The sequence below is a fragment of the Panthera leo genome, chromosome B4, assembly GCF_018350215.1.
Source record: "Panthera leo isolate Ple1 chromosome B4, P.leo_Ple1_pat1.1, whole genome shotgun sequence".
Taxonomy (NCBI): domain Eukaryota; kingdom Metazoa; phylum Chordata; class Mammalia; order Carnivora; family Felidae; genus Panthera; species Panthera leo.
Genome location: NC_056685.1, coordinates 132,193,627 through 132,221,092, shown reverse-complemented (window position 1 = coordinate 132,221,092; position 27,466 = coordinate 132,193,627). Strand labels below are relative to the sequence as shown.

The window sequence follows — 27,466 nt, the reverse complement described above, 5'->3', positions numbered from 1 at the left end:
TCACCATGGGGCAGGTGGGAGAGCTGCTGCTCCTATCCACAGATAAGGAAACCAAGGCCCGAAGGAGATGCACAGCTACAATGGGAGCCAGTTCTTGACCAGCCAGATGGGGCACCCAGGCCACTCCCCTGGGCACAAAGATCCGGGCCCTACTCTTTCTGCTGGTACAGCTCCAGGGCAGGGGCCCGGCTGAAGGCTCAGCCAATGCCCATGCCCAGGAGCTCTTTCCGTGATGAACCCTCCCCCTCCCCATACTCCACAATGAGCCAGCATGCCCTGGGCCTCTCTCCTTCCTCCAAACCCCTCCCCTCCAGAACTCCGCCTGGTCCCAGCCCCCTGCCAGCTGCTGGAGAACTTTCCCACAGTGTGGTTAGCATGTGCCTGAGAAAGTTAGTTCCCAAGGCTGGGACCTGCCCTCAGCGACCTGGGGCCTCCTCTTTCCCCACTGGTCGTTGGCCCACCGAGGATATCAGTGTCTGCTCCCCAGAGGCCCATGGGTAGTGAAGATATAGAACATTTCCACCATCCCGGAATGTTCTATTGGATAGCACCGAGGCTAAACAGATCAGTCATCCTCAGGCATCAGCCAATGGGGTGGCTTTGCTCAGAAGCCTGCAGTGGTTCCCAGCCTCCAGCACTGAGGCTCGTGGCTGTTGTGACCCCTGCCTCTTGAGATCTGCCCCTACCTTCCCTCATTCATGTTAACATGGCGGTCACCACTTATCACGTGCTTAAATGATGTGCCAGCTGTCAGCTGGGGGTTTTACACATACTTGACCCTCCCAGCCATCATGGGGGTAGGACTTATTATCCCCGCTTTACCCAGGAAGAAACTGGAGCTCAGAGGGCAAAGCCACCTGCAGAACATTCCTCTGCCCACCTGTACACATCCACTGCTCTGTAGGGCCTGAGAGCCACACAGCCTTCCACTTACAGTGGGGCGGTGGCGGGGGGGGGGGGGGGTGTGGAGATGTTGGCCTCATCCCCAGGCCACTGAAGGCTCTGAGTGGGGCGACTCCCTAAGCCTGTGCCTGAGGGTGGCCTATGTCAGCTTCCAGAGCCATCCAAGAGCACACTCTGCGCTGTCCAACACACCCGCCATTAGCCCCATGTGGCTGCCGAGCACTTGAAATTGACTGGGAGTCTGAGGCGCTAATTTACAACGTAACTTAATTTGAATTTTAGTTTAATAGCCGCGTGTGCTAACAGCTACTGCATTGGAGCCCACAGGTTTGGACCAGACTGGGGAGAACAGGGCAGGGAGATGGGATGACAGCACCAGCCCTGTGGGAATGGGGGGCTGGCCACGGGAGGGGGCGGCGTGATCGGAGGAGAGGATGCTCATCGGGACAGCTGCGGTGCAGGAGGCGAGGACGCAGCCTGTGGCCTCCGGCCTGGGACACAGGACCAGGGTGGGGAGGGGTAGCGAGCTGCCGTGACAAAGTGACAGAGGGAGTGAGCAGCAGGAGGGTCACGGCCTCACGGGCAAGAGGTGGGCTGGAGGTAGGACCTGGGGAAAGTCTGGGAAGGAGGAAAGGGAGGAAGAGAGCCCCAGTGCCTGGGGGTGGAGGGATGGGAGGGAGGCGGCTGGAGGCACTGCGACGGAGCTGTGGTGTTCAGGTCACAAGGCTGTGGTGAAGATTTCACTTTATTTTTTAAAGCTTATTTATTTTGAGAGAGAGAGAGGGAGACAGAGAGACAGAGAGAGCCTGCATATGTGAGTGGGGGAGGGGCAGAGAGCGAGAATCCCGAGCAGGCTCCATGCTGTCCGTGCAGAGCCTGACGTGGGGCTCGAACACACGAACTGATCATGACCTGGGCCAAAATCAAGAGTGGGACGCTTAAATGACTGCACCACCCAGGCGCCCCAGGATTTTAAATACAAGTGCCTGCAGCCCTGCCTGGAAGAGAGACCACCAGGTAGGTGCTTGTGAAACATCTGGTGAGGGGCATGTGATGAACGTCACAGGAGGGAGACTGAGGCATCTGTCTCTGGGAAGCAGACTCTTGGTGGGTGGCTTTGGGGAGGAGAAGATGGGAATAGACACAGACATACACAAACATCGCACGTAAAGGGCGATGTGGGCACTGAGAACAGGTATTCCCAAATCAGGTTCCATGGAACCTCACGGGGTCCTCCTGGGACCAGAGAATGAGGTGGGGCGGGGGGGGGGGAGAGGAGAGAGGTAACAAAGCCAGGGACGACCCCCCCCCAAAAAAAAAACCATCAAAAAGATGCTCTCTCAACTTCTCAATTTCATACATTGGCGTTCCTCGTAAGATTTTGTTTGCGGAAAACTTTTCTACACCAAAAACCGGTCTGAAAACCCCAGCCAGGCAGAGAAGGAACCGTGTGAACCTCAAAGGGCAGAGCACTGATGAATGCCCGCCCATGGTGGTGGTGGGCGTGCATTTCAGAAGCCCCACCCACCCTGCCCCGGGGGTGGGGTGGGGGGGCTCTGATGGCCTCACACACACAGCCTGGAAAGGAAAGTCACCAATTGGGCCTGGAGGAACAGCCATCCCAGGAGTGGGGAGTGGTCTTGCCCGAGCCCCCTTAGCGGTCCAGGGAGGGAAGGTGGACGGGTCCCAGCAGGAGTGCAGGCACTGTCGGGCCGGGGTAGGAGGAGCAGGTGGCGGCCACCCAAGTATGACCGCCAGCCACTGAGCCAGGGGCCATGTCTCCGCCAACCCCTGCTTCTGCCCCGTCACAGCAAACCTCAGCAGTGATCGGTCTTGTCCCCTGCCCTGTTCATTCCATTCCCACACTGTGCGTGTTCCAAGTCAAGCTGACCCTGTGTTCCCGGCGCCCAGCACGGGGCCCAGCCCAGACATTCGGTGGATGTTTGGGACAAGCCAGAGGGGTGAGCACTAAGGTAGAACAGGGATCGGGCTGTGTCCCCGTCAGCAGGGCCACATCCAGTCACGGGCTTGCCCGGTGAAGAATCAAGGGGCATAGCTGCCCTGGTGGGGGCTGGGCCGGGGTGGAGGGAAGGCGCCCAGGGGCTGGGAGGACCACAGTCAGTCACGGCGCTTCTGTCCTTCCCTAGGGTCGGTGGAGAGAGCAGATCGGTCCTGGCTTTTGGAGCTGGGGTTGCAGCGGGGCCCGGGACACACAGATGAAGTCCCGCCCCTAGAGCTCAGTCCGGTGGCGGGACAGAGGACAAATGACGAAAACGAACGACAGATGCCAGGTGTCAGGGGGGACCTCCCGAAGACAGGATGTTTCAGCTGAGACCCAAGAAGGAGCCACCTCACAGAGTGGGAACAGCATGTCAGGCAGAAGGCTGACAAAGGCCTGTGGGTTGGAAACTCCCAGTGCAGTGACAGCAAAGAGGCGGGGGGGGGGGGGGGGTTTGAGTCCTTGAAGAGCATGTGGAGCCCAAGGGGGTGACAAGGACCCCCCGCGCTTCGGGGACTGCTTGGACAGAAGCCTGGGCACCCCTGCTCACCCCTCTTGAGTCAGTAATCTGGATGCAGCTAAACCCTCTAACTGGGCAGGGCTGGACAGGTCTGGGGAGCAGTTGGCCCGGAACATTCCTTCCAGAAGATGGCGCCTCCATCATCATCACCTTCATGGCAGCTGGCACGTTCTGAGTGGCCTAGGTGCCTTCCTCCATTGGTCCTCACAGCCACCGGCTGGTGAGGAGACAGGCACAGGGGTTGAGGGACCTGCCTGAGACTCACAACCGGGACCAGCAGGACTCACGCCCACTCACCACCTCTGGGGGTCCTCACTCAGGAGGCAAGGTCTAGGCCGCTGCCTTCAGCCTTGCCCAGAGCAAGGAGCCCTCTCACCTCCACCTTAGCCCCCCGCGGGAGCCCGCAGGCCTGCCATTTGTGAGTCCCCAGCCTCCCTGGTTCCAGCAGGTGACTGGATCTGTTACGAGAGCGCTGGGCCCAGGAGAGCCGCATCGCCAAAATCCTTTCTGTCTGAGGCTCCCCTCCACCTGGCCCCCCCCCCCCCAGGGCAGCGCTCTGGCTGCAGAACAGTGACGTAAAACCACAAAGCCCAGGGGTTCACAAAGCCCAGGGTTTCCTGAAAGGCCGCAGGAGCCCCAGGGCCCCTTCCCTCTCCCCACCTGGTGACAGCAGAAACAGATCACCCTGGACAGGGTCCGGTGTAGGGATCTCTACTACCCTTCTGGTGCTGTAAACAGTCAGGAGACCTCCTTGGTGAGGCGTGGACTTCAGAAGGTTCTAGGGGGCCTGAAGTCCCTCAGGGAACCCGGCTCATGCCTGTACTGCAGACCCACCGCCCATGAGTACTGTCCTCCTAAGACTCACTATGTTTTCCCTAGTCCTGCTGGCCTGGAACTTCTGGAATTCTCAATCATCTTGGGAGGGTCCCATACCAGCCGCACCCATACTCCGGGGGTTTCTGTCTGCTTGCTGTTTGCCCGACCCCTCAGCGGCCTGTCACCACACAGGGGGAAAGAGAGGGCATGCCTGAGGCCCGTCCCCGCGCTGCTCTCTGGCAGAATGCTAACTGCTTCAGCTCCCTTCTCGAATTCCATCCCTATATCAGCCCCTTGGCTGTTACAGACAGGAAACAGGTTCAGAGGGTCTGAGTGACCAGCCTGGCTGGCCCTGTGAGTGGCAGCAGTGTGTCTGACCCAACCCTAGGGCCTCCTGCTCCCCACCATGCCACCCTGCCTCGGTACCCGCCTGGCCTCTCCCTGCCGGGGCCCATCTTGCCCTCCCCTGGCCCGGTACCTGCCTCGGGTCCCCGAGGTGGCACACCATAGGTGAGGCACAGTGTCCCGCTCCAGCTGCCACAACCCATGCCGGGCCGCTGTGGCTCGATGACAGCGGTTTCCTCGCTGGAGGCTGTCTCCTGCCCCCAGGCTGAGCACAAGCGGCAGTTAGGTGGCCATGTCCCGGGGACAGCCAAACTTGGCCTGGCCTCAGCTCTGGCCTTCACCTGGGCAGGTTTCCCGGCCCCACCTCTCCCCAGCTGGGTCACCTCGCTCAGGGCTCCAGTCCCCTCATCTGTACCAGGTAGAAACAGGTGGCCCAGTGGCAGTGAGGGCAGCCCCACCCCGCTGGAGCTGCTCTAAAGTGCCGGGTGCCGGGGCACATGGGTGCCGGGACGTGGGCGCGCTCTCAGTTTCCACCTTACTTACAGGGTGAGGGGCCTGGTAAACCACGTGTCTGTCTCCTCTTGGAGCCTCGCCTGCTCCCTCTGGGTGGCAGGTCACCCTGAACGGTTCCCGTACTCCCAAGGCACTGCTGGGCATTTTTGGTAGGGCACTGACGGGCAGTGGAGGAGTGGGGTACAGGTGGAAAAGGCTGGAAGTGCTCTCTACCGGGGGGGAACCCGGTGTCTCAAACCCAGTGTGGGCGTCGGGGGGCCAGAAGCGGAGCCTGAATCCTGACTGTCCCCCAGAAACCCTGCACCGTTCACCTGCGAGTGGGCTCAGTACTCAACAGCCCGTGGCCCGGATGAGACACTGGGGGCCCAGAGGAGACCAACTGTCCAGCCTGGCCCCGGGCCCACGTCCAGCGTTGCAAGGCGTTCATTCCTGGCGGTGGGGATGACCCTCTCCGGGCTCCTTCTGAAGAGGGTGAAGACAGAAATCAGAGCCTGGCCGAGAAGAGCTCTGGGGGACTCCTCCTCCTTCACACCCAGCTTAGCCCTTGCCTCCCCTGGGGAGCTGTCCTCAAGCCCAGCAAACTCAGAAGCCCGCCATCAGCCTGCAGAGAAACGTCCCGTCGGCCGGCCGTGCGGGCTGAGAGGGCCTGAGTCCCGCTCTCGGTGCCTGACAGTGAACGTCAGCTGAGAGGGTGCCAGTGTGGGAGGACCGCCCTGTCATCTCCGTGGTGCGGGCCGGCTGGGTGGGGCAGGGGTGGGTCCTGGGTGCCAGGAGGGGGAAGGAATGAGAAAAAGAGAAGCGCAGGGTCCAGCCAGGGTGAGGCCAAGGAAGCGGGGGGCGGGGGAGGGGGCACGAGCCTGTAACGACTCATTGGGCAGATCATTAACACGCACGGAGCAGCCAATTAGAGGAAAGTCAAAAACCCAGCTTCTTCTAATCCATGAACAGAATATGGTGCCAGTCCTTCCACAAAGTTCACTGACCCAGACCCCACGCAGGCTCATTGCTCACACCCCTGTGGGGCCTGCTGAGGCTCCTATACTTCTGCCTTGCGGCTCCCTGCCCAGCCCCTGGCCTCTCAGCCCCCGAGACCCAAATAACCCACCCACTGGGGGAGAGCAGACAAGCCCGGGAGGCAGGGGCGGTGAGCAGCTCTGCCCGCCTCCTCCCCTGCCACGTCTGTGGATTGGCGATCACCATGAGAAAAGCGAGGCCCGCGAGGCTGGGGCTGAGCTGCCGGCCTCCCCGAGAAAGGAAACTCCTTCGAGGGCCCGGAGATGCTGTTCAAGAGTCCCCAGCCCCACCTCTCAGGGCACCACAATGGGCAGCAACTCCCTGGAATCTGGACTCAAATCCTGCCTGTGCCCCCGCCCCATGTGATCTTGGGCAGGTGGCTTAATATCCCTAGGCCTCCGAGTCCCCATCTGCACTGTGGGACCATCCCAGCCCCTCACCCGATGACGAATGACTTAACAGGGTCACATCCAAAGAGCCTCAGCACCGACCAGTCCTCTGAGCTCCTCCTGAGCTGAAAGGTTCACCCTGTGCCACCCAACCATGGCCTCACCATGTGCCTGGTGTCATGGGCAAGGCCCACTGGAGTGTCCTTCCAAAATGCACCCGGAACCCAGCCCCACTCCTCCTCCTCACTGGCCTCCCTCCTGCCCCCTTTTTTCTCCGTCTTGAAATTATTTTTGAACAAGGGGCCCTACATTTTCATTTCATTACTTTCTTTTATTTTTTTTAATGTTTATTTTTGAGAGAGAGACCGAGTGTGAGCAGGGGAGGGGCAGAGAGAGAGAGGGAAACGCGGAATCCGAAGCAGGCTCCAGGCTCTGAGCTGTCAGCAGAGCCCGACGCAGGGCTCGAACTCATGAACTTGGAGATCATGACCTGAGCCGAAGTGGTCAACCAAGTGAGCCACCCAGTGCCCCTATTTGATTTTATTTGAGAGAGAGAGAGAGAGAGAGAGCATGCAAGAGTGGGGGAGGGGGCAGAGGGAGAGAGAGAAGAGAATCTTAAGCAAGCTTCGGGCTCGATGCGGAGCCAGACGCAAGGCTCAATCCCGTAACCTTGGACTCCCGACCTGAGCAGAAATCAAGAGTCGCAGGCTTAACTCACTGAGCCACCCAGGCGCCCCTCGGGGCCCCACATTTTCATTTGGCACTGGGCCCCACAAATTCTGTCACTGCAAAGTCCCCACCAGGCCATGTCCCCCCTCCCCGCACCCCACTCAACCTCCTCCCACAAGACCCTCCCCCCGACCCCACCCGCACACCGGTCTCGCTCAGAATGAAATCCAAACTCCTCTCTGGGCCCACAGGCCCCGCCAATCTGGTCCCCGAATCTTTGCTGCCCTCGCCTCCCTCGTCTACTCGGCTCTGAAAGGGCGGGCCTATGCCGGCCGACTCCATCTTGTTCTGTGTCCTTCACCTTGACCACACCTCCTCCCCTTGAGTAACCCCCCCCCTCACCTGTCTAACAGGACTCGGACCCTTCCCCAGCCAATCGGCTGAGGCCACAGCCGTTACCTCACCAACTGCCCCTGGGCCCCAATAAAACCTTTGTCCTTTTGAAACTCGCTCTCTCTCCCTGGTATCTCACCGCTGCGTCGGTGCAGGTAGGGGATTGAGCTCGAGCTAGCTCGAATAAAGGTTCTTTTGCTTTTGCATCGGACTCGGCTCCCTAGTGGTCTTTGGGGATCACGAATTCTGGGCATAACATTTGGGGGCTCGTCCGGGATCCCCAAGACCCCTGAGGGACCCCCGACCCGGAGAGCCTGACTGGCCACGGTTAGTGTCTGTTTGTTTGTTCTGTCTTTTCTGTGTGAGCTCACTTCTGGAGTTCTGGTAGTGCCCGACGCGGTCTAAGTGGACGCACTGGAGGACCACGGGCCGGGAGTTTCGGAAGACGTTCCGATTCTCCCTTCTGGAGGGACGTGGAATCCCCTCAAAGGTCTGAGACGAGGCGGGTCGCTCCCGCTGGTCGGTGTGAGGCCGTCGTCTTTGGAGGGACGTGGAATCCCCTCATCGGTTTTGGAGGGACGTGGAATCCCCTCAAATGTCTAAGCTAGCTTTCAGTGTTGCTTCCATGGAGTTGGAAGATTTTCTAGGGGCCCTCTGTTTGTCTGTTTTTGTGTTTCTCTGTTTTGTTCTGTGGACTTACTGGACGGACGTTATGGGACAGACTCAGACTACTCCTCTAAGTATTATGATTGATCACTTTAAGGATGTGAGGGGAAGAGCTAACAACCTCAGTGTGGAAGTCCGAAAGGGTCGGTGGCAGTTTTTTTGTTCTAGCGAGTGGCCAACTTTCAATGTCGGATGGCCACCAGAGGGGACCTTCGACCTCCCTACCATCCACCGAGTCAGGAGTATCATCTCTCAGCCTAAGACGGGCCATCTTGATCAGCTCCCTTACATTATCACTTGGCAGGACCTTGTGGAAGACCCACCCTCTTGGCTTAAACCCTTCCTAGCCCCGCTCCCTCCGGAGCCAAAACCCATTCTTGCTTTGCAGGGGACAAAGAAGAAGAAAAGTCTTATCCAGCCTTCAGCACCCCTCTACCCTGTCTTACAGGGGGGTACTGAAGAAGAATTAATTTTTCCTCCCTCATATAACCCTTCTAGGATGCTGGAAGAACACCATCCTCCCCCTCCGGGGGAGGCAGATGCTGTTCCGAGAGCGGGAGGCGGAAACGCTCCAGTGGGAAGCCCGCCCTTCACCAGACAAAGGGCTCAGAGGGAGCAATCCGCCTCCGCCGCCGACTCCACTATTCTGCCCCTGCGAGCCACCGGACCCCAGACGCGGAGGGGAACCAGCACCATCACTATTGGCCTTTCGCCACTAGTGACCTCTACAATTGGAAAGCTCAGAATCCTAAGTTTTCCGAGAAACCGGCAGGGCTTATTGATTTATTAGACTCTGTTCTTTTTACCCATCAGCCCACGTGGGACGATTGCCAGCAGCTTTTGCAGGTCCTGTTCACGACTGAAGAAAGAGAAAGAATCGTCAACGAGGCCCGAAAACTAGTTCCGGGCACAGACGGGAATCCCACCACCAACCAGGCTCAGATAGATGCCTCCTTCCCCTTAACTCGGCCCCAGTGGGATTTCAACACGGCAGAAGGTAAGGAGAGGCTCCGGGTCTACCGCCAGACTCTAATGGGGGGTCTCCGAATGGCTGCTAGAAAGCCAACCAATTTGGCCAAGGTAGGAAATGTACAACAGGGAAAAGATGAATCTCCGGCTGCCTTTTTAGAACGGATCATGGAGGCATTCCGTACCTATACCCCCATGGATCCAGAGGCTCCGGAAAGCAAGGCAGCTGTTATCATGGCCTTTGTAAACCAATCGGCCATAGACATTAGGAGAAAATTACAGAAAATAGATAGACTAGGAGAAAAAAGTCTGCAGGACTTACTGGTGGTAGCCGAAAAGGTATATAATAACCGGGAGCTTCCTGAGGACAAGCAGGCCCGCGCCATGGCGACTGCCAGCAGTAAGCAGACTCGAGACCTGGCCAGAATACTACTAGCTACCACTGCTGACTCCCCTGAGGAACGAGACCGCCATCTCCGGCAGCTGGCAGACGACACAAGAAAAGGTAAAAGAACCACCAAGGGGGGGAAGCAGAGGCTGCAGAAGGATCAGTGCGCATACTGCAAGGAGATAGGGCATTGGGCCCGAGATTGTCTGAAAAGGGCCGGCGGGAAAGGAAGCAAGACTGATCGAGTAAAAGTCCTAGAGCTAGATGAACTAAGTGATTAGGGGAGTCGGGGTTCGGACCCTCTCCCCGAACCCAGGGTAACTCTTAAAGTGGAGGGGACCCCTGTTGACTTCCTTGTCGACACCGGAGCACAACATTCGGTCCTCCGCACCCCACAAGGAAAACTAGCCAGCAAGAAGTCCTGGGTACAAGGGGCAACTGGTATGAGCCAGTATTCATGGACTACCCGAAGAACAGTAGATTTGGGAACGGGCCGGGTATCCCACTCCTTTATGGTAATACCAGAATGCCCCTACCCGCTGTTAGGACGGGACTTACTGACCAAGATTGGAGCTCAGATAACTTTCAGACAAGGGGGGCCTCAGGTCACCGATGGCAAGGGCCACCCCATCCAGGTCCTGACCATGAAACTGGAGGATGAATACCTCCTCCACCAGGAGGCGCTCCCGAGAGAGGATAATATAGACAGATGGCTACAAGAATTCCCCTCGGTTTGGGCAGAGACTGGGGGGGGGATGGGACTAGCCGCTCATAGGACCCCAGTCCTGGTAGAGCTCAAGCCAGGAGAGAGTCCGGTAAGGATCAAACAATACCCCATGTCACAGGAGGCCCGGAAGGGGATCCAGCCACACATCCGGAGACTACGAAGCCTAGGGGTACTAGTTCCTTGCCAGTCTGCCTGGAACACCCCCTTACTGCCGGTCAAAAAGCCTCACACAAATGACTACCGACCGGTACAAGACCTCCGGGAAGTAAATAAGAGGGTCGCGGACATACACCCAACTGTTCCCAACCCATATACTCTCTTGAGCTCCTTGGCGCCCTCCAGGGTCTGGTATACTGTACTAGATTTAAAGGACGCCTTCTTCAGTCTGCCGCTGGCACCCCAGAGCCAACCCCTGTTCGCCTTCGAGTGGCATGATCCGGAGGAGGGCTACAGTGGGCAACTCACCTGGACACGGCTACCTCAGGGATTCAAAAATTCACCCACCATCTTCGACGAGGCACTACACGAGGACCTGGGTGAGTACAGAAGGGAGCACCCTGGCCTCACCCTCCTACAGTACGTAGATGACATCCTGATTGCTGCTGACACGGCCAAAGACTGTGAGCGAGGGACCCAGGACCTGCTGGCTACCCTGGGAGCTTTAGGGTACCGGGCATCCGCGAAGAAGGCTCAGATATGCAGGGAGAGGGTAAGTTACCTGGGATATATCCTGGAGGGCGGACAGCGGCGGTTATCAGATGCCAGAAAAGAAACTGTCCTAAAGATCCCTACTCCCACCTCCCGAAGAGAAGTGAGGGAATTCCTAGGATCAGCCGGCTACTGCCGCCTCTGGGTTCCAGGTTTTGCTGAGATCGCCAGGCCCCTATATGAAGCTACCAAAGAGGGGAAAACATTTAAATGGACTGAAAAAGAAGAAATTGCCTTTAATCAGTTAAAAAAGGCCCTCCTAAGTGCCCCAGCCCTGGGCCTACCAGACATTATGAAACCCTTCCACCTCTTTGTAGACGAACATAAGGGAATAGCAAAAGGGGTTCTAACTCAAGCCTTAGGCCCCTGGAACCGCCCAGTGGCTTACCTGTCTAAGAAACTAGACCCAGTGGCTGCCGGCTGGCCGCCATGCCTAAGAATTATTGCGGCGACAGCACTCCTAGTCAAGGATGCAGACAAACTGACCCTAGGACAGGAGATCTGGATCACAACCCCACACGCCATTGAAGGGGTCCTGAAACAGCCTCCTGATAGATGGATGAGCAATACACGTGTGACTCATTACCAGAGCCTCCTACTCAACCCTCCACAAGTGCGGTTCCACCCCAGTGCAGCCCTCAATCCTGCAACCCTGCTGCCCGACCCTGACCTAGGTGCTCCACTACATGACTGTGCGGGAATCCTGGAACAAGTACATGGATTCCGGATGGACCTGACCGACCAGCCCCTCCCCGATGCCGAGGCTACTTGGTTCACTGATGGCAGCAGCTTTGTGCGAGATGGACACAGGTATGCGGGTGCAGCGGTGGTCACCGAAATGGACACCGTATGGGCGGAGGCTCTACCCTCCGGAACGTCAGCCCAGCGAGCGGAGCTCATAGCCCTCACCAAGGCGCTGATGCTGGGAGCTGGAAAACGGCTTAACATCTACACAGACAGCCGTTATGCATTTGCCACAGCTCATATTCATGGGGCAATTTATCAGGAGAGGGGGTTACTGACGGCAGAAGGACGGACTATAAAAAATAAGCAGGAGATACTTAACCTGCTTACGGCCTTATGGCTTCCTGCCAAGCTAGCCATTATCCACTGCCAAGGGCACCAAAAAGCTGATAACCCAGTAGCTAGAGGTAATCGAAAGGCTGACCAGGCAGCCAAGGCAGTAGCCCTTACTCCAGTCCCCACCATGACCATACAACTACCAGACCCGGGAGACCCAGTTTTACCAGACCAGCCCAAATACTCCCAGGAGGAGTTACAGCGGATCAAGAAACTCCCCATGGCCCAGGAGATAAAGGGATGGTGGTATACACCTAACAAGGAGCTCGTGCTGCCAGACCGGCTCGGAGTCTCAATATTAGAGCACATGCATCGGTCTACTCACATGGGGGCCCGAAAATTAAAAGACTTAATCCGACATGCCGGAATCAAGATTCACCAACAGGACACCAAAATAGAGCAAGTTGTATCTGCCTGCAAGACCTGCCAACTCACCAACGCGAAAGCCACATCAAATAAAAAAGGAACCAGGCTCAGAGGCACCAGACCGGGAGCCCAATGGGAAGTCGACTTCACTGAAGTCAAACCAGGAAAGTATGGTTATAAATATCTTTTAGTATTTACAGACACCTTCTCTGGCTGGGTGGAGGCATACCCAACCAAGCATGAAACGGCTCAGACGGTGGCTAAGAAGCTACTAGAAGACATCTTACCCAGGTATGGTTTTCCTGCCATGGTAGGATCAGACAATGGACCAGCTTTTATCTCTCAGGTAACACAGGCAGTAGCCAAGGCGGTGGGGGCAAACTGGAAATTACATTGTGCTTATAGGCCCCAGAGCTCAGGACAGGTAGAAAGAATGAATAGAACCCTAAAAGAGACCCTTACCAAATTAACCATGGAGACTGGCGGGGACTGGGTGACTCTCCTACCGTACGCCCTTTACCGGGTTAGAAACACTCCTTACACTCTGGGTTTTACTCCCTACGAGATCATGTTTGGCAGGCCACCCCCTGTTATTCCCAGCCTTCGAGCTGAACTTCTTGCAGAGTTTAAAGATCAAGAACTTTTTCTTTCCTTGAGAAGGCTCCAGAGGGCGCACGAGGATATTTGGCCGCGCCTCCGTGCCATCTACGAGGCTGGCCCGACCCCGACACCTCATCAGTACAAGCCGGGAGACTGGGTCTATGTCAAGAGGCACCACCGAGAGACTCTCGAGCCGCGCTGGAAGGGACCCTACATTGTAGTGCTGACAACCCCCACCGCTCTCAAAGTAGACGGCATCGCGACCTGGGTCCATCACACCCACGTTCAGCCAGCGGACCCCTCCTCGATCCGGAAGGACTTCGTCACGCGATGGGCCATCAGTCGGGACCAACACAACCCGCTCAAGCTCAAGCTCAAGCTACAGCACATTCGACCCACCTAATATTGGTAACTCTGTTAACTCTGCTTGTCATTGCTCATGCTACCGGGAGTCCCCACACCCCCCAAAACATCACCTGGCAGATCATAGATACCAGCTCAGGGACAATACTTAATTAACCTCCCAGAGCCACCCCAGGGACACATGCTTCCCAGAACTTTGCGTAAACCTCTAAACTCTGTTCCCCTTGTCACCATAAATGCAGCCGGTCCCATGATTGGGTCCCTAAGCTACATGACAAGGGAGGAATGAAAGGGCGGGCCTATGCCGGCCGACTCCATCTTGTTCTGTGTCCTTCACCTTGACCACACCTCCTCCCCTTGAGTAACCCCCCCCCTCACCTGTCTAACAGGACTCGGACCCTTCCCCAGCCAATCGGCTGAGGCCACAGCCGTTACCTCACCAACTGCCCCTGGGCCCCAATAAAACCTTTGTCCTTTTGAAACTCGCTCTCTCTCCCTGGTATCTCACCGCTGCGTCGGTGCAGGTAGGGGATTGAGCTCGAGCTAGCTCGAATAAAGGTTCTTTTGCTTTTGCATCGGACTCGGCTCCCTAGTGGTCTTTGGGGATCACGAATTCTGGGCATAACAGGCTCCAGTCACAGTCCCCACCTTTCCGTCTCAGGGTCCTCCCACTGGCTGCTCCTCGGCCTGGAATGTGGCTGCCTGCTCAGAGGGGCCCTCCTGGCCCTCCAGCTAGAGCGGCTGTCCCCTGCCCAGGTCGTCTGCTCCCCGGCAGTCACAGCGGAAGCTAGCCGTCTCCTTGTTTACGTGTTCGTGGCCTGTCTCCCCCACCCACACCCCGGGGCTCAGAATGTCAACAGGAGAGCAGGGTCATCGTAAGCCTGTAAGCCTCAGTCACCGGTCACGGCTGCTCCCCACCCCCTAGGACAAAGCCTGGCCCCGGAGCAGACGCTCCATAAACAACTGGTGCGCGACGACGGACCTTGCCTGGGAAGTGATGACAGACTCTGAGTGACAAGTACCGTCTAGTGTGGGGCGGCAGGCCCGGCCAGTGCGAGCCCATACCCGGCAGGGTGTTCTCCCCTGATCCCAGGCCCAGAGAACCCCCCCCGCCCCCCCCCCCCCCCCCCCACCTGGATCCTCAGTGCCGCTGAGATCAGCACAGGGTGTCGGGCAGTGCCAGCCCCTCCCACCAGGCTCCCCCCTCCCCCAGGGGGACAATGTACAAAGGGCCACTTCAGCACGGAGCTGTCTCTAGCCCACAGGCCTGAGGTGGGGGAGGGGAGGGGAGGGCGTGCCCCAGCCCTCGGCTGTCCTCATGGAGCCTGCTCTAGCACAGGGCCAGGAGGGGGACAGATTCAAGCTGTAGCGCGGAGAGGCTTTGTTCCAAGAGCTGCGCCTTGAGGCGTGAGGGAGATGCCCTTGCACAGCGCGGGGATGAGACACATCAATGCACGGGGTCGGCGTGCCCGGGCAGAGGGCGGTCCCCGTGGACCCAGGCAGCAGGAGTGGAGTGGCGCTCCCCCACGTGGACAGGGCACAGTTGCGAGGTGCAGCCGGGCACTCAAGAGGCTAAAGTGCCCGCGGGGTTAAGTGAGAGAGAGGAGCAGACCCGGCGGCGGCGTCTGGGCCAGGCTGGAGGGCAGAGGCCTGGGCTCAGAGTCGGCTCCCATCCTGCCTGGGACCCTCCGCCGCAAAACCAGGCACAAAGAACTCGCTCAAATAGTGGTTCCGGAAACCTGAGCTGATAACCCGAGATGTGACCATCCACCCAGTCTCCCAGGCCAGGAGCCCGGCAGTCATCCTGAATCTGGCTTCTCGCTGACCTCGCGCTTTCCATCGCCAGGCCCGTCTCTTCCACGCCCCGGTACTTGTCGTCCCGCCCGGCCCCCTGTGCCACTGTCCCACGCTACCTGTGCCACCATCCACGCTCACCTGGACAACAGCAGCAGCCTTGCCAGGGAAGGGGCTCCTGGCTTGCGCCCCACGAGCCAAGCAAAAGCCACATCCGATGCTTGGAACACCTGCCCCCGGGATAAAGTCCAAATCCTCTAGGAGGCTCCAAGTTTCTGTGTAATCTTTCACTCCCTGCCCAGGTAGGCTCAGCTGAACTGCACTTCCCCCAGGCTGAGGAAGGACTGAGCTGCCTCACCCCTGGCCTGCCCCCCAGGGCTCCTCACTCGACCCTGGGTGGTGCTGCCCAACTCTCCTGGGGCCCCAGCACAGAGCCTGATGCAAAGGAGGTGCTGACCTTGGCCTGTTGAATGAATAAACGACAGCCGCCCCCCTCCGCCCCCAAATCACCACACCCGCACCTTCAGTCAGTGCTGCTGGGCTCTCAGAACTGGTCTGGGGTTTGGAAAAGTCTAGTCCTGCCTGGGCAAGGCACACCCCAACGAGGTGGCTTATGTACATGAACTCGACGGGTCCCCTGCAATGGGAGGGGAGCGGTGGAGAGCGGAGACACGGGGAAGGACTCCGGCCTTCCAAGCGCTCTGAGCAGGATGGCTGATGGTCCGGAGGAGACGCGGCAAGGAAGAAGGGGAAACAGGAAGTGATCTCGGTTCACCCCTGGGTGCTCAGTGCCTGGCACCATGCCCGGCTGCTGCTGGCTCAAAGGATGGGCTGGAACCCTGGCTCTGCCCCCCGCCCCCAACTCTGGAATCCTACTCTCTCGGAGGCAGAAAAGCGGGGGCTGGTAACGCAGCCTCACAGGGATCTGGGGAAGCGACGAGGCTGCTCCTGGCCCAGAACCTACAGCTCCAGCTCTCTGGGAGCCCGAGCAAGGTCGTCCACCTCCTTCAGGAGAGGTGGCCTGGAGCAGGTGCACCTGGGGAGCCTCCGTGGAGCTGGAACAATGAGCCCTTTTCTTTTTCCTTCCCAATCCACCTCTGCCCACCCCTGCCTTCAAGGGGCCGCAGCACCCTCGGCTCAGGACCCGACCGTCTCCACCGGGGGACACTCAAGAAGCCCTCACCAAATGGCACAGGGCACCATGCAGGGCTTTAGGCAGCGGGCCCCTGCTCCTTCATATGGAGCCGCCAGTCTGTTCTTGCTCCTCTGATTAGTCAGTCTTTTCCCCCTGCTAGATCCCGAGAGCATTCCGGAAAAGGGCCGCAAGTGTCCAAACGTCTCTCTGAGGGTGAGAAACAAGAGAAAGGAACAGCAGTGACCAGACCATCACCACAAGGGGCCAGAGTCATTCAGGAGTCAGGTGGCCAGGGTCCAGGCCTTAGCCATGCCACTAGCTTCCCGGGAGAGCCTGAGCACCAGGTGAAGCACTCCATCTTGTCTGACCGTCACGTGGCCATTTCACAGATGGGGAAACTGAGGTTTGGAGAGGGGACAGGACGCGCCCGAAGTCAGACAGCAGCGAGCTGTGGGGAGGGCCTGGCTCAGCAGAGACCACGTGCGTGCCACTGCAGCTCACCAATGCTCAAGACTTCCCCGTTCCTGCCGGACCTCAGTTTCCCCCACTGACCACCGGGGGCACGGACTGGATCTTCCAGCTTCCGGCTGACTTGAGTGTTTCAGGTTCTGGAAGGTCCACATTCTAGGTCTGCTGCTCCATCTTCCTCCTCTAAGTTCCATGATCCCGCTTCTCTGGTCTGGATCACGGGGTTCTACTTTCCAGGTGCCGTGTTCTCGTGCCTGGTCCCCAAGTTCGCCTCTCAGAAAGGTCTGCAGCCCAGGCAGGTTCTCCAGCCCACATGCTTCATTTTCATTCCCTGTATTCTCTCCCAGCCCCCCGCAGTCGGGGCCCACAGGTCACCACCCAGAGCTCCAGTTCCGTCGGCCCTCGGGGCTGCTTTAGGGCATTAAAATGGGCGGGGAGGGCCGTCCCAGGCCCTGGGTAGCTGGGCTGAAGGGGATGCTGGAGATCATCCTCACAGCTGGGCAGGAACACCCTTCTCCACTCTTCCCCGTGTCTCCAGGACCACGTTTCTGACCACCCCCAGCCCTGCCGGCCTCTGCCCCCACCAGTCCGCACTGCGACAGCCCCCGAGACGGCACTTCCCGAGGACAGAGACCTTGGGTCATTTTTCTTTGGGGTCAGAGCCTGGTACTTCCTTACTGGGTGTCTGTTAAACACTTGCAGAATGAATTAACCAGGTGTGCCCGGGGTCCCGGCAGGATTACACATTGTCACAGCCTCAAAGACCAGAGTTCACATATGACGGAGACGCTCACGCTGTGTGTGCGTGCAGGTGATGTGCACAAAACATGTGCTCAAAAACACAGACACGTCACACCCTAAAATCAGCAGATCTGTGCCCCTGGCACCTAGCCTGGGCCCTGGCACTTGCTGAGTAACAGCTGACCGAATGAATGGGTGCTCTGTACTAGGTACATGGGGGAGACGGAGATCGCATCCTCACCCAGGATCAAGGCTCAGCTGTGATTCCAAAGACCATTTCCACGAGGTCGAACTTGACTACATTGTAGGAGGACCCCCTGGAAGGGCACTTCGGGGCCGGAGTCAGTAAGGAAGGCAGTCAACGGTGCTACGCACCCAACTGGGCACCCGGATGGAGGTGAAGCAAACAGCCTAGGGTCACCTCTGGCTGGGAGGGGCGGAGGGCAGCCTGGGGTGGGGTGGGGTGGCTTTCCAGGTGGAGGTGGGAAGGCGAGGGCCCCGAGGCCTAACCCACACGACAGGAAGGACATCAGAGGCTTGAACGGAATTCTGGGTGTGCTGCATCCCGGTAGCCCCAGGTCTGGACTCTCGCTGACCCAATTTCCAAGAAAGAGAGACACACAGGCTGAGCTGTCTGCTACAGGCGCACCTGTTCTGGAGGATGTGCCTGGGGCCAGGGTCCCTCTGGAAGCCACTCACACATGGTGACCCCAGAGTCTCATGAATGGGGAGCTGGCTGTTCTCAGGGCACCTTTTCTTGGACTTCTCTCCTTTACATGGTAACTTCATTTTTCTGGTTATAAAGGTTTCACCTACAACCTAGGAAATGTGAAAATCCCAGCAAAAGAAGGGTAATATCACCCACCATCCCCGGGGCTAACATTTTGGCCCAAGTTCTCACAGGCTTTTTTTCCTGCGTACCTTTTTGCAAGAATGAGCTATCGATGTGAATTTCCTGCCAGCTTTTAGACAGCAAGCGTTTTCTCTAAGGAGCTTTGTCCTCCACATGGGAAGACAGAGTGCAGACCTGAGCCCTGGGGACTTTGCTCTCCTGGGCTTCTTCCCATCCCCCGCCAGACCTGACCTGGATCCTGCAGAGAAATGCTCCAGCTGGGGACCGGAGTGGGGGAGGGGTACGGCCACATAGCCCTGGGCTCTCCTCCTACAAGCCACAAAGGGACGACCAACCACTCTCCAGGGTGCTCTAGGTCAGTCCCAAGCACCTCGGGCCTCAACGTTCCCTCTGTGAAATGGGCATGTTTGGCTAGCTATCTGGCCCCAAGGCTCCCCAGCCTGGTCTCCTCTCTGGGCTGCGGGGACAGTCACCTGAACTGGGCTGCACCTTACAGCTGCTTTCCCTGTCCACTCCACTGGCATCTCCGACCAGGCCCTGGATTATAACCAGGCCCTCAAGGTTCTCAGCATCCTGTGGAGCAGCCAGATGGAAATCCTGGCAGGGCGGATCAGCCTGGCCCTTGGGGTGGGAGTCAGGCAGGGCTTCCTGGAGGGGTCTCAAAGGATGAGCCAGCACCTGCCAGGAGAGGAGGGGAAGGCCACTGCAGACAGAGGGATATAGCATCTGCAAAGGCCCTGGGGTGGGGGGGGGGGGGGGGAAGCCAGCACCTGGATTTCTAGTCTGGGTGGGGTGCTGGTGCATTTCGCCCTCCCCACATGCCAGTACCTGGAGGCAGCCCACAGAGTCTGTTACATCCCCCCCTGGTGGCTGCAGGACCACTGCCCGTACTCAGGTATGGCCCCGAACATCTGTGACAGCAGTAACACGCCAGGTCCCGCAGCAGTCCTGGACACCGCTGAGAGGCGGTTTGCCTGGGGGCCCTTTGGGGCCAGGCTCTGTAGTTTCATGGCTGTGATAGACGTCATCCCGCACAGACAGAATCCCCCTGCCCCATTCCCTGGACCTCTCGGCCGTGGTGGAGCCTCACACCCTCTGCTCTAGTCCTTATGGCAGGTATGACCTTGGACCCGTCACCCACACCCTGTGGGCCTTGGCTCAAAGACTGAAGACTGATCTGGGCTGTTCCAAGGTCCAGGTGGGACCAGAGCTGGCTCTGCCTGAACTGACCACAGGGGTTCCCAAACACCTACTATGTGCCAGAGCCCCCAACACTGCCTCTTTGTTTCTCTCTCCCGCCAGCCCGGAGGCGGGATCTCTTCCCACCACTGCCCCTCACAGACACAGAAGGCCCCTGGATGCAGGTTTTCTGACCCCGGGATGTGGGCATAGGTGAAAACGTAGAGCCAAACCTCCAAGCCACAGCTAGAACCAACTCAGATGATGTGTTACCGCTTCATAAACGGTAGAGTGCACACTCATTTATTTTTTTTCGCACAACGGGCAAGGCTCCGTCCTGCAGGACCCCCTCCCAGCTGTGTGACCCCACCAAGTCACCTGTCTAGGGCTCAGTTTCCATTGAACGAAATAAGGATTACATCAGCCCCCCCCTCCCAGGGCTCCTGAGATACTGAAATGAAATCGAGCAAGAAAGCACCAGCCCCTCACTCCCATCCGAGCCATAAATGAGTTCGGACCATTAATATTCACGGGCCTCAGAGATGGCCGGGAAGGCGCCTTCTCAATCTTTCACCTAAACCCGCCAATCTGCACTGCTTCCGGAAGTGGCCCTCACCCCGTCACACGACAGATCACCATTCAACAAGCAGTTAAGAAACAGTCATCAAATGCCTTTTCCATGTTAGGCAAGGTGCCAGCCCCAGAGAGTGCCTGTGCACCCAGCCTGGAAGCCTCACCTGTCATCGGCAGCCCTCCCTTGTTCCCCCTTCCCCGGCCACCATCACTCACCCACCACGATTCGCCCAGGCCGTGTGCCAGGCCCGGGCTAGCAAGAGTGGGGCCACGAGCGACTGGTCCAGAGTATTACACAAGCTCTGTGGGGTCTGTGGCCAGCTGGGACCTGTTTCCAGAAGGAAACAGCAGCAGCAGGTGCCTGGATAAAGGCAAAATGGGGCGTGGGGGGTCAGTGTGGTGTGTGTGCAGAGCTGGGTTAGGGTAGCAGGGGGCAGAGGCTGGGAACACAAGCGGGGGCAGGGTCATAGGGATCTGGGTTAAGGCCAAGGGAGTCTCTTAAAGCAGCCTGGACTCCACTGGGCCGGGCAGTGGTTCTGGGAGTCCGCAGGCCTCTCTATCCCCAGGACAACATTTTAAAAATTGGGTTTCCAGCCCCCTCTCCCGCAGTGGGATTCTGACTCAGCGGGGTGTGGTGGGGCCCGGGAAATCTGTATTTTCCCCAAGCCGCCCAGGTGAGGCTACACGAGGCTTCCAGAGACAGTGCCCCAGGACTATGGGAAAGAAGGAAGTGGCAATCAGGGCCACAAGGAGGGTGGCCTGGAGGCCAGGACACCAGTGACGTGGCTGTCTCGGGCGTCCAGGCTTCAGAGACCGTTCCCTTCTGAGTGACTGAGGGGCCTATCCAAGGGGCCCCATCGGGCTCTGGGGGTCCTACAGGCTAGATACAATCCCAGCCCTGCCACTTCCTGGCCCTGAGCCCCAGGCACCCTCAAACTGCCAAATGGGGATAATAATAGTACCTACTTCGAGGGAAGTTAGCAGGCGTCGCTGGGATAATGCAGACAAAGTGCTTGGCCCGGCGCCCGGCACATAGTAAGTGCTCGATAAATAGCAGCAAATTATTATGACTCAGAGGTCGAGGTGGGGTAGAACAGCCTGGGAAGTCATCCATTATGGGTCTCTGTCAACCAGAATCCTGGAGACTGCCTCTGGCCACCCTCCCTCGCTCAGACCCCCATCGGGGCTGCTGCTTCTGGGAAGTTCTCAGCCTGCCAGGAGAGGGCAACGGGAGGGCAGACCCGGAGGAGGCCCCAGTGTCAGCGCAGACTCTGGCCTCCTGCCTTGGCCCTCACCCTGCCCCTCCCAGGGGATTCCTACTTCGGTGGGAACCAAAGTCTAGAGCCAAACAGGCTCTAAATTCATAAAGCCACGGAGTAATTAGGTGTGTGAATGATTCTTATTTCCAACTTTATTTTTCTAGATAAAATGAAAATAAGTGGGCCAACAGGGGAATTTCCACTTGGGGCGGTGCGAGAAAAAGTATTTTGGGACCCCGTTAACTTCCTGGGTCACAGGCAGGGCTGTGGGCCCATGTCAGCCCTACTCTAGACCACAGGAGGGTGGTCCACTACCCTTCTACCATGCCTGCTTTCGGCCCCGCCCACAGCCTCACTTCCCCTTCTGGCAGGTGTGGCTAAGCAGGGTCCCTGTGACCATCCCTCCATGGTGTGAGGCTGCCCTCTGGAGGGTCAGTCTCCTCCCACAGGGATGGAAAGGGAGGAGGAAGGGGTAAAAGAACAGGGATGCTCCCTGGGGCTGAAAGTCATTCACTCACTCACTCACTCATTCATTCATTCATTCATTCGAGCTCCTATAAGATAGGGAACTCACGGCCTAGTGGAACACGCCACAGCAAACACGTTCAAGAAAGAGAAGTGGTGCTCTGCCCAGCCCACAGCAGGGAGCCTCCCTGCACAACGAACGGATGCTCAAGCCGAGAGGCAAAGGATGGGTCGTCGTTAACAAGACGGAGCCTCCATTTCCCCTCTGCGAAAGGGATTATCACGGTACCTCTATCACGGGTTGCTGTACAGATGCAATGTTAGCTACTAATATTTTTATGGGCAGGCAGGGTGCACACGAGAGGGGCTGTGAGGCCAGAGGACGAGCAGAAGGGGAGAAGGGTCTGTGGGATTTGGGGTGGAGGAGGCTTTTGAAGGGTGACAGAGTTTCAGGGGACATAGGAAGAGGTGGCTGGAACAGACATTCAGGCAGAGGGAACAGCACAAGCAAGGGAATAGAATCTGACGTTTGAGACCCGTCTGGACCATTTCTCAGAGCTCTGTCAGGTTAATGCTTGGGATCCAGCTAGGTCATTCTGTGCAGACAGCCCGAACCAGGCCAAGGTCAAGAGGATCCAGAGCAGAAGTGACGCAGGGTCAGAGGTGCAGAGGTTCCCAGGAAGGGAGGACACCAGTCCTCCTTCCCCTCTGCCCGCCATCTCACCACGGGTTACTTATTCAGAGTGGTCTCTTGTCCTGGCCTCAGCCTGTCTGATGCCTCCCCTCTCTCAGCTACAGTATGGCCTGGCAGCTCCCCCAAGTCTCTGGAGCCTTCTCTCCTTATTCAACCATCATTTATTAAGCACCTACTGAATGCCTGGGTGCTGATGCTGGCATGGACCAGCTCCCACTGCGAGATGGTGACGGTGTTGGTAGCCTCAAATGGGCCTTGCTGGAAGATTTACACCATGGAAACCTGCCAACGCTGTTTATCAGGTATCTTTTTCTCCCAGAGGGCCTGTTGCCAGCAGACCATTGCCCCCTGCCCGAGCAACGGACACAGAAAGGCAGGCCCCCGCCTATAGGGACTCACGGACAAAAGGAAGACGATAGCCTACTGGAGCAGGCTGTGTAGTCTTACAGGAGGCAGGGGTGACCTGGGAGACCCATTCTGGAAGAGGGGGCGTAAATGCCCACTAGAAACTGAACCAAGCCGCTCAAATAGCACTAGTGTGCCTCGTTCCCATTTTAGAGGCAAGGAAACAGAGGCACAGAGAGGCAGAGCCACCAGTCCACAGTCACACAGTAAGAAGTGGCAGAGTTGAGATTTGAACGTGGGACACTGGATCTGGAATCTTTGCTTTTAACTTCTGCCCTTGACTGTCCCATGCTGCAATTATTGCAACTCTCCTCCCCTCCCCCCGCCCCCCACACACACCCCTAAGCAGCCAGCACAGGGCTACGCAAGACCATGGGTGCCCGACTGGTTTTGCTGCCCAACTAGATTCCATTCTCCTGGGGGTAAGGTCTGTGTCCTCTCCACCCGGCTGCCCATGACGGTGCCCCTCACAGGAGAATATTGTGTTTGTTGGTCTCAGTGTCTGAAGAACCTTCTAGAAGGGAGCCCTGGTCCCCCATGTGCTGGGCTAGAGCTGACTAGGAGGAAGGGGTGCATCGTGCAGCATGGAGAACAAAGAGGCTTTGGCCTTGGGGAACACAGCAGGGTCCGTTGAATGCCATGGCTAAGGTGTCCGTAGGGGCACAAGGAGGACCACCCCGCCCCAGCCACTGCCCACTGCTTCTCCCTTCTTCCAGAATAGCGTTAAGCACGCGGACTTGCAGTTCCCCCAGCCCCTGGCTTCCCCGGGTCACATCCAGCCCTCACAGGATCCTCATCGCCACCGGGTAAAGTGAGCCTGGCCCACCAGCTGACATCAACAACCCCCCCCCCCCCCCCCCCCCCCCCCCCCCCCCCCCCCCGTTTTCCAGGTAAACATACTGGCGGCGGCCAAGGATCTCCCGAGGCCTTCTCAGGTGCTGGGCTCCCTGCGCTCATCACCTCACGCAGACCTCCCCACAACCCTGTGGAGGAGTCTCCCCATTTGACAGAGGCGAACACTGAGACTCGGAAAGCGGACTTGGCTTGGGGCGGTCCAGCCACCAGCAGATGTGGGCCAAGCAGCCCTGACCACAGCAGAGGCCCTGGGCAGACTCCGGAGGGGCTGCTGAGCCAGATGGCAGCACTCCCGGCCCCATCCGCTCCTCGCTGTCCTCGGGAGCTCGCTTGTGCCAGCTCCCTGGGATGGCCTGACACCTCACCTCCACCTGGCCCTCCTTCGCTTCGTTCACGTGGGTCACTCCTGTGCCTGACCAGCCTCCACTTCCACAACTCTCCACCCCGACCAGGCACTCACACCTCAGAGCCTCTGCTCGCGCCATTCCCTCTACCTAGGGTGCCCTTCCCTTCAGTACCAAGCAAGCGAACTGTTCCAGCAAGTTCTCTCTCCTCCCTGGGCTGGCAGAACCTCTTCCAAACTTTCCAAAGACCCTGTGCCTAACTCCTCAGCACCCGGAGGCCTGGATCTTCAGGACCTGCCCGGGGGGGCTGACCCGCCAGTATCCACAGCTCCCCATCGAGGCAGGTCTGGACTGGTGTCCCAGGAGTGGCAAGGAGTGTTAGGGGGATGGGGGCAGGGCCAATGCTGGGGGGCCATGGAGGGGTCTCTCTGGGGTAGTATTCCCGCCCACACGCCTTCTCGGGAGTCCAGAGCCGGGAGAGTCACCTGACCTCCCGCTACCAGGGCTGGCTGAGACCCACCTCTGCTTCTCGTGGCACCCCAGCTCAGGCTCCACCGTTGCCACTTACGCCCAAGCTCCCCTCCCCACCCCCGCTTCCAGAACTCACTATTTGCAGATATTTATAGCGCCCTCCCCCAGCCAGGTTCCCTCCCCCGCCCCGGGCAGTGCAGTGAAAAGAGCGGGAGCCTCGCCACCCTCCCCCCCCCGCCCCAACCCCGCCGAAAGGACTAGGGGTGCTCTCCCCACGCCCCTCCGCCTGGTCCCCACAAGCAGCCACAGTCCCAGCCTCCGCACCCGCCCTGCTCCGGGACCGCGCCTGGGCCTCCGCCGCCGCAGCCCGGGGTCGGGGTGGGAGGGGGGGGGTGGGGAAGGCGGGCGCTGAGGCCTCCCACCCCCAGCCCCGCGCCGCGCCGGAGGCTTGGGGGGGGGGGGTACAGCGCACAAAGCGCCGCTCGAGCCCCGCGCCTCGGGGACGCCCCCCGCCCAGGCCGAGGGAGGGGATCGAAGGGATGAGGCTTTGCCCTCCGGGGCCGGGGAAAGCTCCGCTGAGCAGCCGGGTTGGGGGAGGGGGCGTCGGGGCCGAGTAGCCTCCCCGGCATCCCGCCCCCCCCCCACCCCGTCTCGACGCCCCCAACCCCCGGGCCCGGCGCTCCCGCCCCCGCCCCTAGGGTCACGCTCAGGGAGGGAGGGGGCTGTGGGAGCCGTGACGGGGTGGGGGGCGCCGCGAGCGCGGAGGAGGCGGCGCGGAGATGGAGGCGGAGGGCCCGGAGTGCGGGGATGGAGGGGCTGCGGCGCGGGCCCCCCGGGACGCCAGGGTCAACTCACCCATCGCCCGCCGGGTCTCAGCAGCGGCGGCAGCAGCGGCGGCGGCGGCTCCGCGGCCCCCGGGGCCCCCGGCGGGGAGATGCTGGCGTCCGCCGCAGCCTCTCGCCCCATCCCGGGCTCCGGCGGCGGCTGCGGCGGGCGCCCGGCATCGCGGGCGGCGCGGCCCCGGCCCGGCCCCGATCCCCGCCCCCCGCCCCCACCTCCACCCCGTCCCGCGGGCCAGGCGCGGCCGCCTGGCTGCACCCCGGGGCCGCGGCGGGGGGCCGGCGAGCGGACGGGCGCGGGGGAGGGGCCCCCCCCGGGAGGCGAGCGTGGGGGGGGGGGAGGGGTGCGGAGGCGAGGCCCGAGCGCGGCGCGCAGAGGTGCCCGCTCCCGCCGGGCTCGGCGGCTCCGGCCCCCGCCCCACCCCCACTGGAGCCCCCTCCCCTCCGCTCGCCGCGCCGCGCAGGGCCGGGGGGCGCCTCGGGCTGCAGTCTCCGGCCGCCGCCGCCGCTCCGCGCCTCCCGCGTGTGCGATCGAATGTGTGTGTGTGTGTGCGCGCCCCTGCCTGTGACCGTGCGTGCGCCGGCCCACGGCCCGGTGCGTCCTGGGCGGCTGTGTGTGCGATGGGGGGCGGGGCGGGTCAGAGAGAGAGTGTGTGTGTGTGTGTGTGTGTGTGTGTGTGTCTGTGTCTGGCGTGCGCAAGGGTCCGCGTGTCCGGTTCTGGTGTGTGTGTGGATGTGTGCACCCGTGTTCTGCTGTGTGCATGGGACTGTGTGACCTACAGCTCCCGGGAGTGCATGGGCGTGTACATCTGTGTTATGGTGTGTGCCCGGATCCGGCGGCCCTTCCTGCGTGTACCTGAGCGGTGATTGTGTGCACACATCCGTGACCGCGCGGAGAGGCCACTGGGGCCTGTGTGCGTGCGTGGCTCTGGGCAGCTGTGCTTATGTGTACACCCATCTATGGTCGTGTGCAGAGGCCTGGTCTTCTGTTGTGGTGCGTGCACGGCGCTAGGCCTTTTACCGAGTCCACACAGGTCTGTGTCTGTGCAGATGGCCAGAGTATACCGCCGGGGTCCACGGGCTTTGTCCGCCTGTATCCTTCCGACTCCCTCCATCGCTGTATATGCCCAGAGTCATCGTGGCCCCGTGACTCCTTGCCCTGGAACTCCAGGGAGCAAACCTCCCCCTCCCTCGCTCCCCTCAGCGGGCACTAAAAGTCCCATGGTCCGTCGCCTGCCCACCTCTTGGGTCTCCTCTCCTGCCATGTGAACACCATCGGTTCTCCAAGCGCCCACCCCTTCACACTCTGGCTCCTCCTGATCTTGCTCCGGGCTCCCAGGCGGCCTCCACGCGCTTCCCGCCCTTCTGGAAGTTCCTTCCGCCCAGGGACTCCGGCCTGAAGCAGTCACTTCCGGCCCCGTGCGGGGCACCCTGGGTATACAGCCAACACGCCTCTGAACCGTAGGCGAAGGTGCACGGGGAAGGCAGGGAGACGCCTCAAAGCTATGTCCCGGCAAATGTCCTCAAGGGTGGTCCCACTGGTCTTTGCTAGGCTTTTGGAGCTGCCTCTGGCTGGGCTTCCTGCTCCGCGTGCCCCCTGCCCACCATCTATCCTTGGCAAGCAGTCGGTATGACTCCTCTCCAGCGTTCATCTGAGCAGGTCGCATTCCCCCTGACCCCTCAATGGTTCCCACGTGCCCTCAGCTTAAGCTCAGTGCCTGGGCAGGGCAGAAGGAGGCCCTGGTGACCTGGTTCTGTCCCTTCACCAGCTTCATCCCCACCCCTCCTCTCCCTGGAGATTCCCTCTAAACCAAGAGTAGGCAAACTATTTTCTATAAGGACCAGCTAGTCAATATTTTAGGCTTTTCTGCTGGCAGAGTTTCTATCTCAACTACTCAACTCAGCCACTGTAATAGAAAATCAACCATAGACCGTAGCTGAAGGAATGAGCATGGTGGTGTCC

General features: G+C 59.4%; 1 protein-coding gene across 2 annotated transcripts in view; it reads right to left on the bottom strand.

Moving 5' to 3' along the window:
- Positions 1-26,860, bottom strand: part of MGAT3 (beta-1,4-mannosyl-glycoprotein 4-beta-N-acetylglucosaminyltransferase) — a 37,712-nt gene extending 10,852 nt beyond the window's left edge. The window contains exon 1 of one of the 2 annotated variants that reach the window (XM_042947850.1): positions 26,745-26,860. In XM_042947850.1, coding sequence (XP_042803784.1) covers positions 26,745-26,779 — 35 coding nt within the window. In that variant the 5' untranslated portion in view covers positions 26,780-26,860. Of the gene's footprint in view, positions 1-25,519; positions 25,639-26,744 lie in introns of those variants that run through there. The other variant, XM_042947851.1, reaches the window with a different exon arrangement.
- Positions 26,861-27,466: the final 606 nt, after the last annotated feature.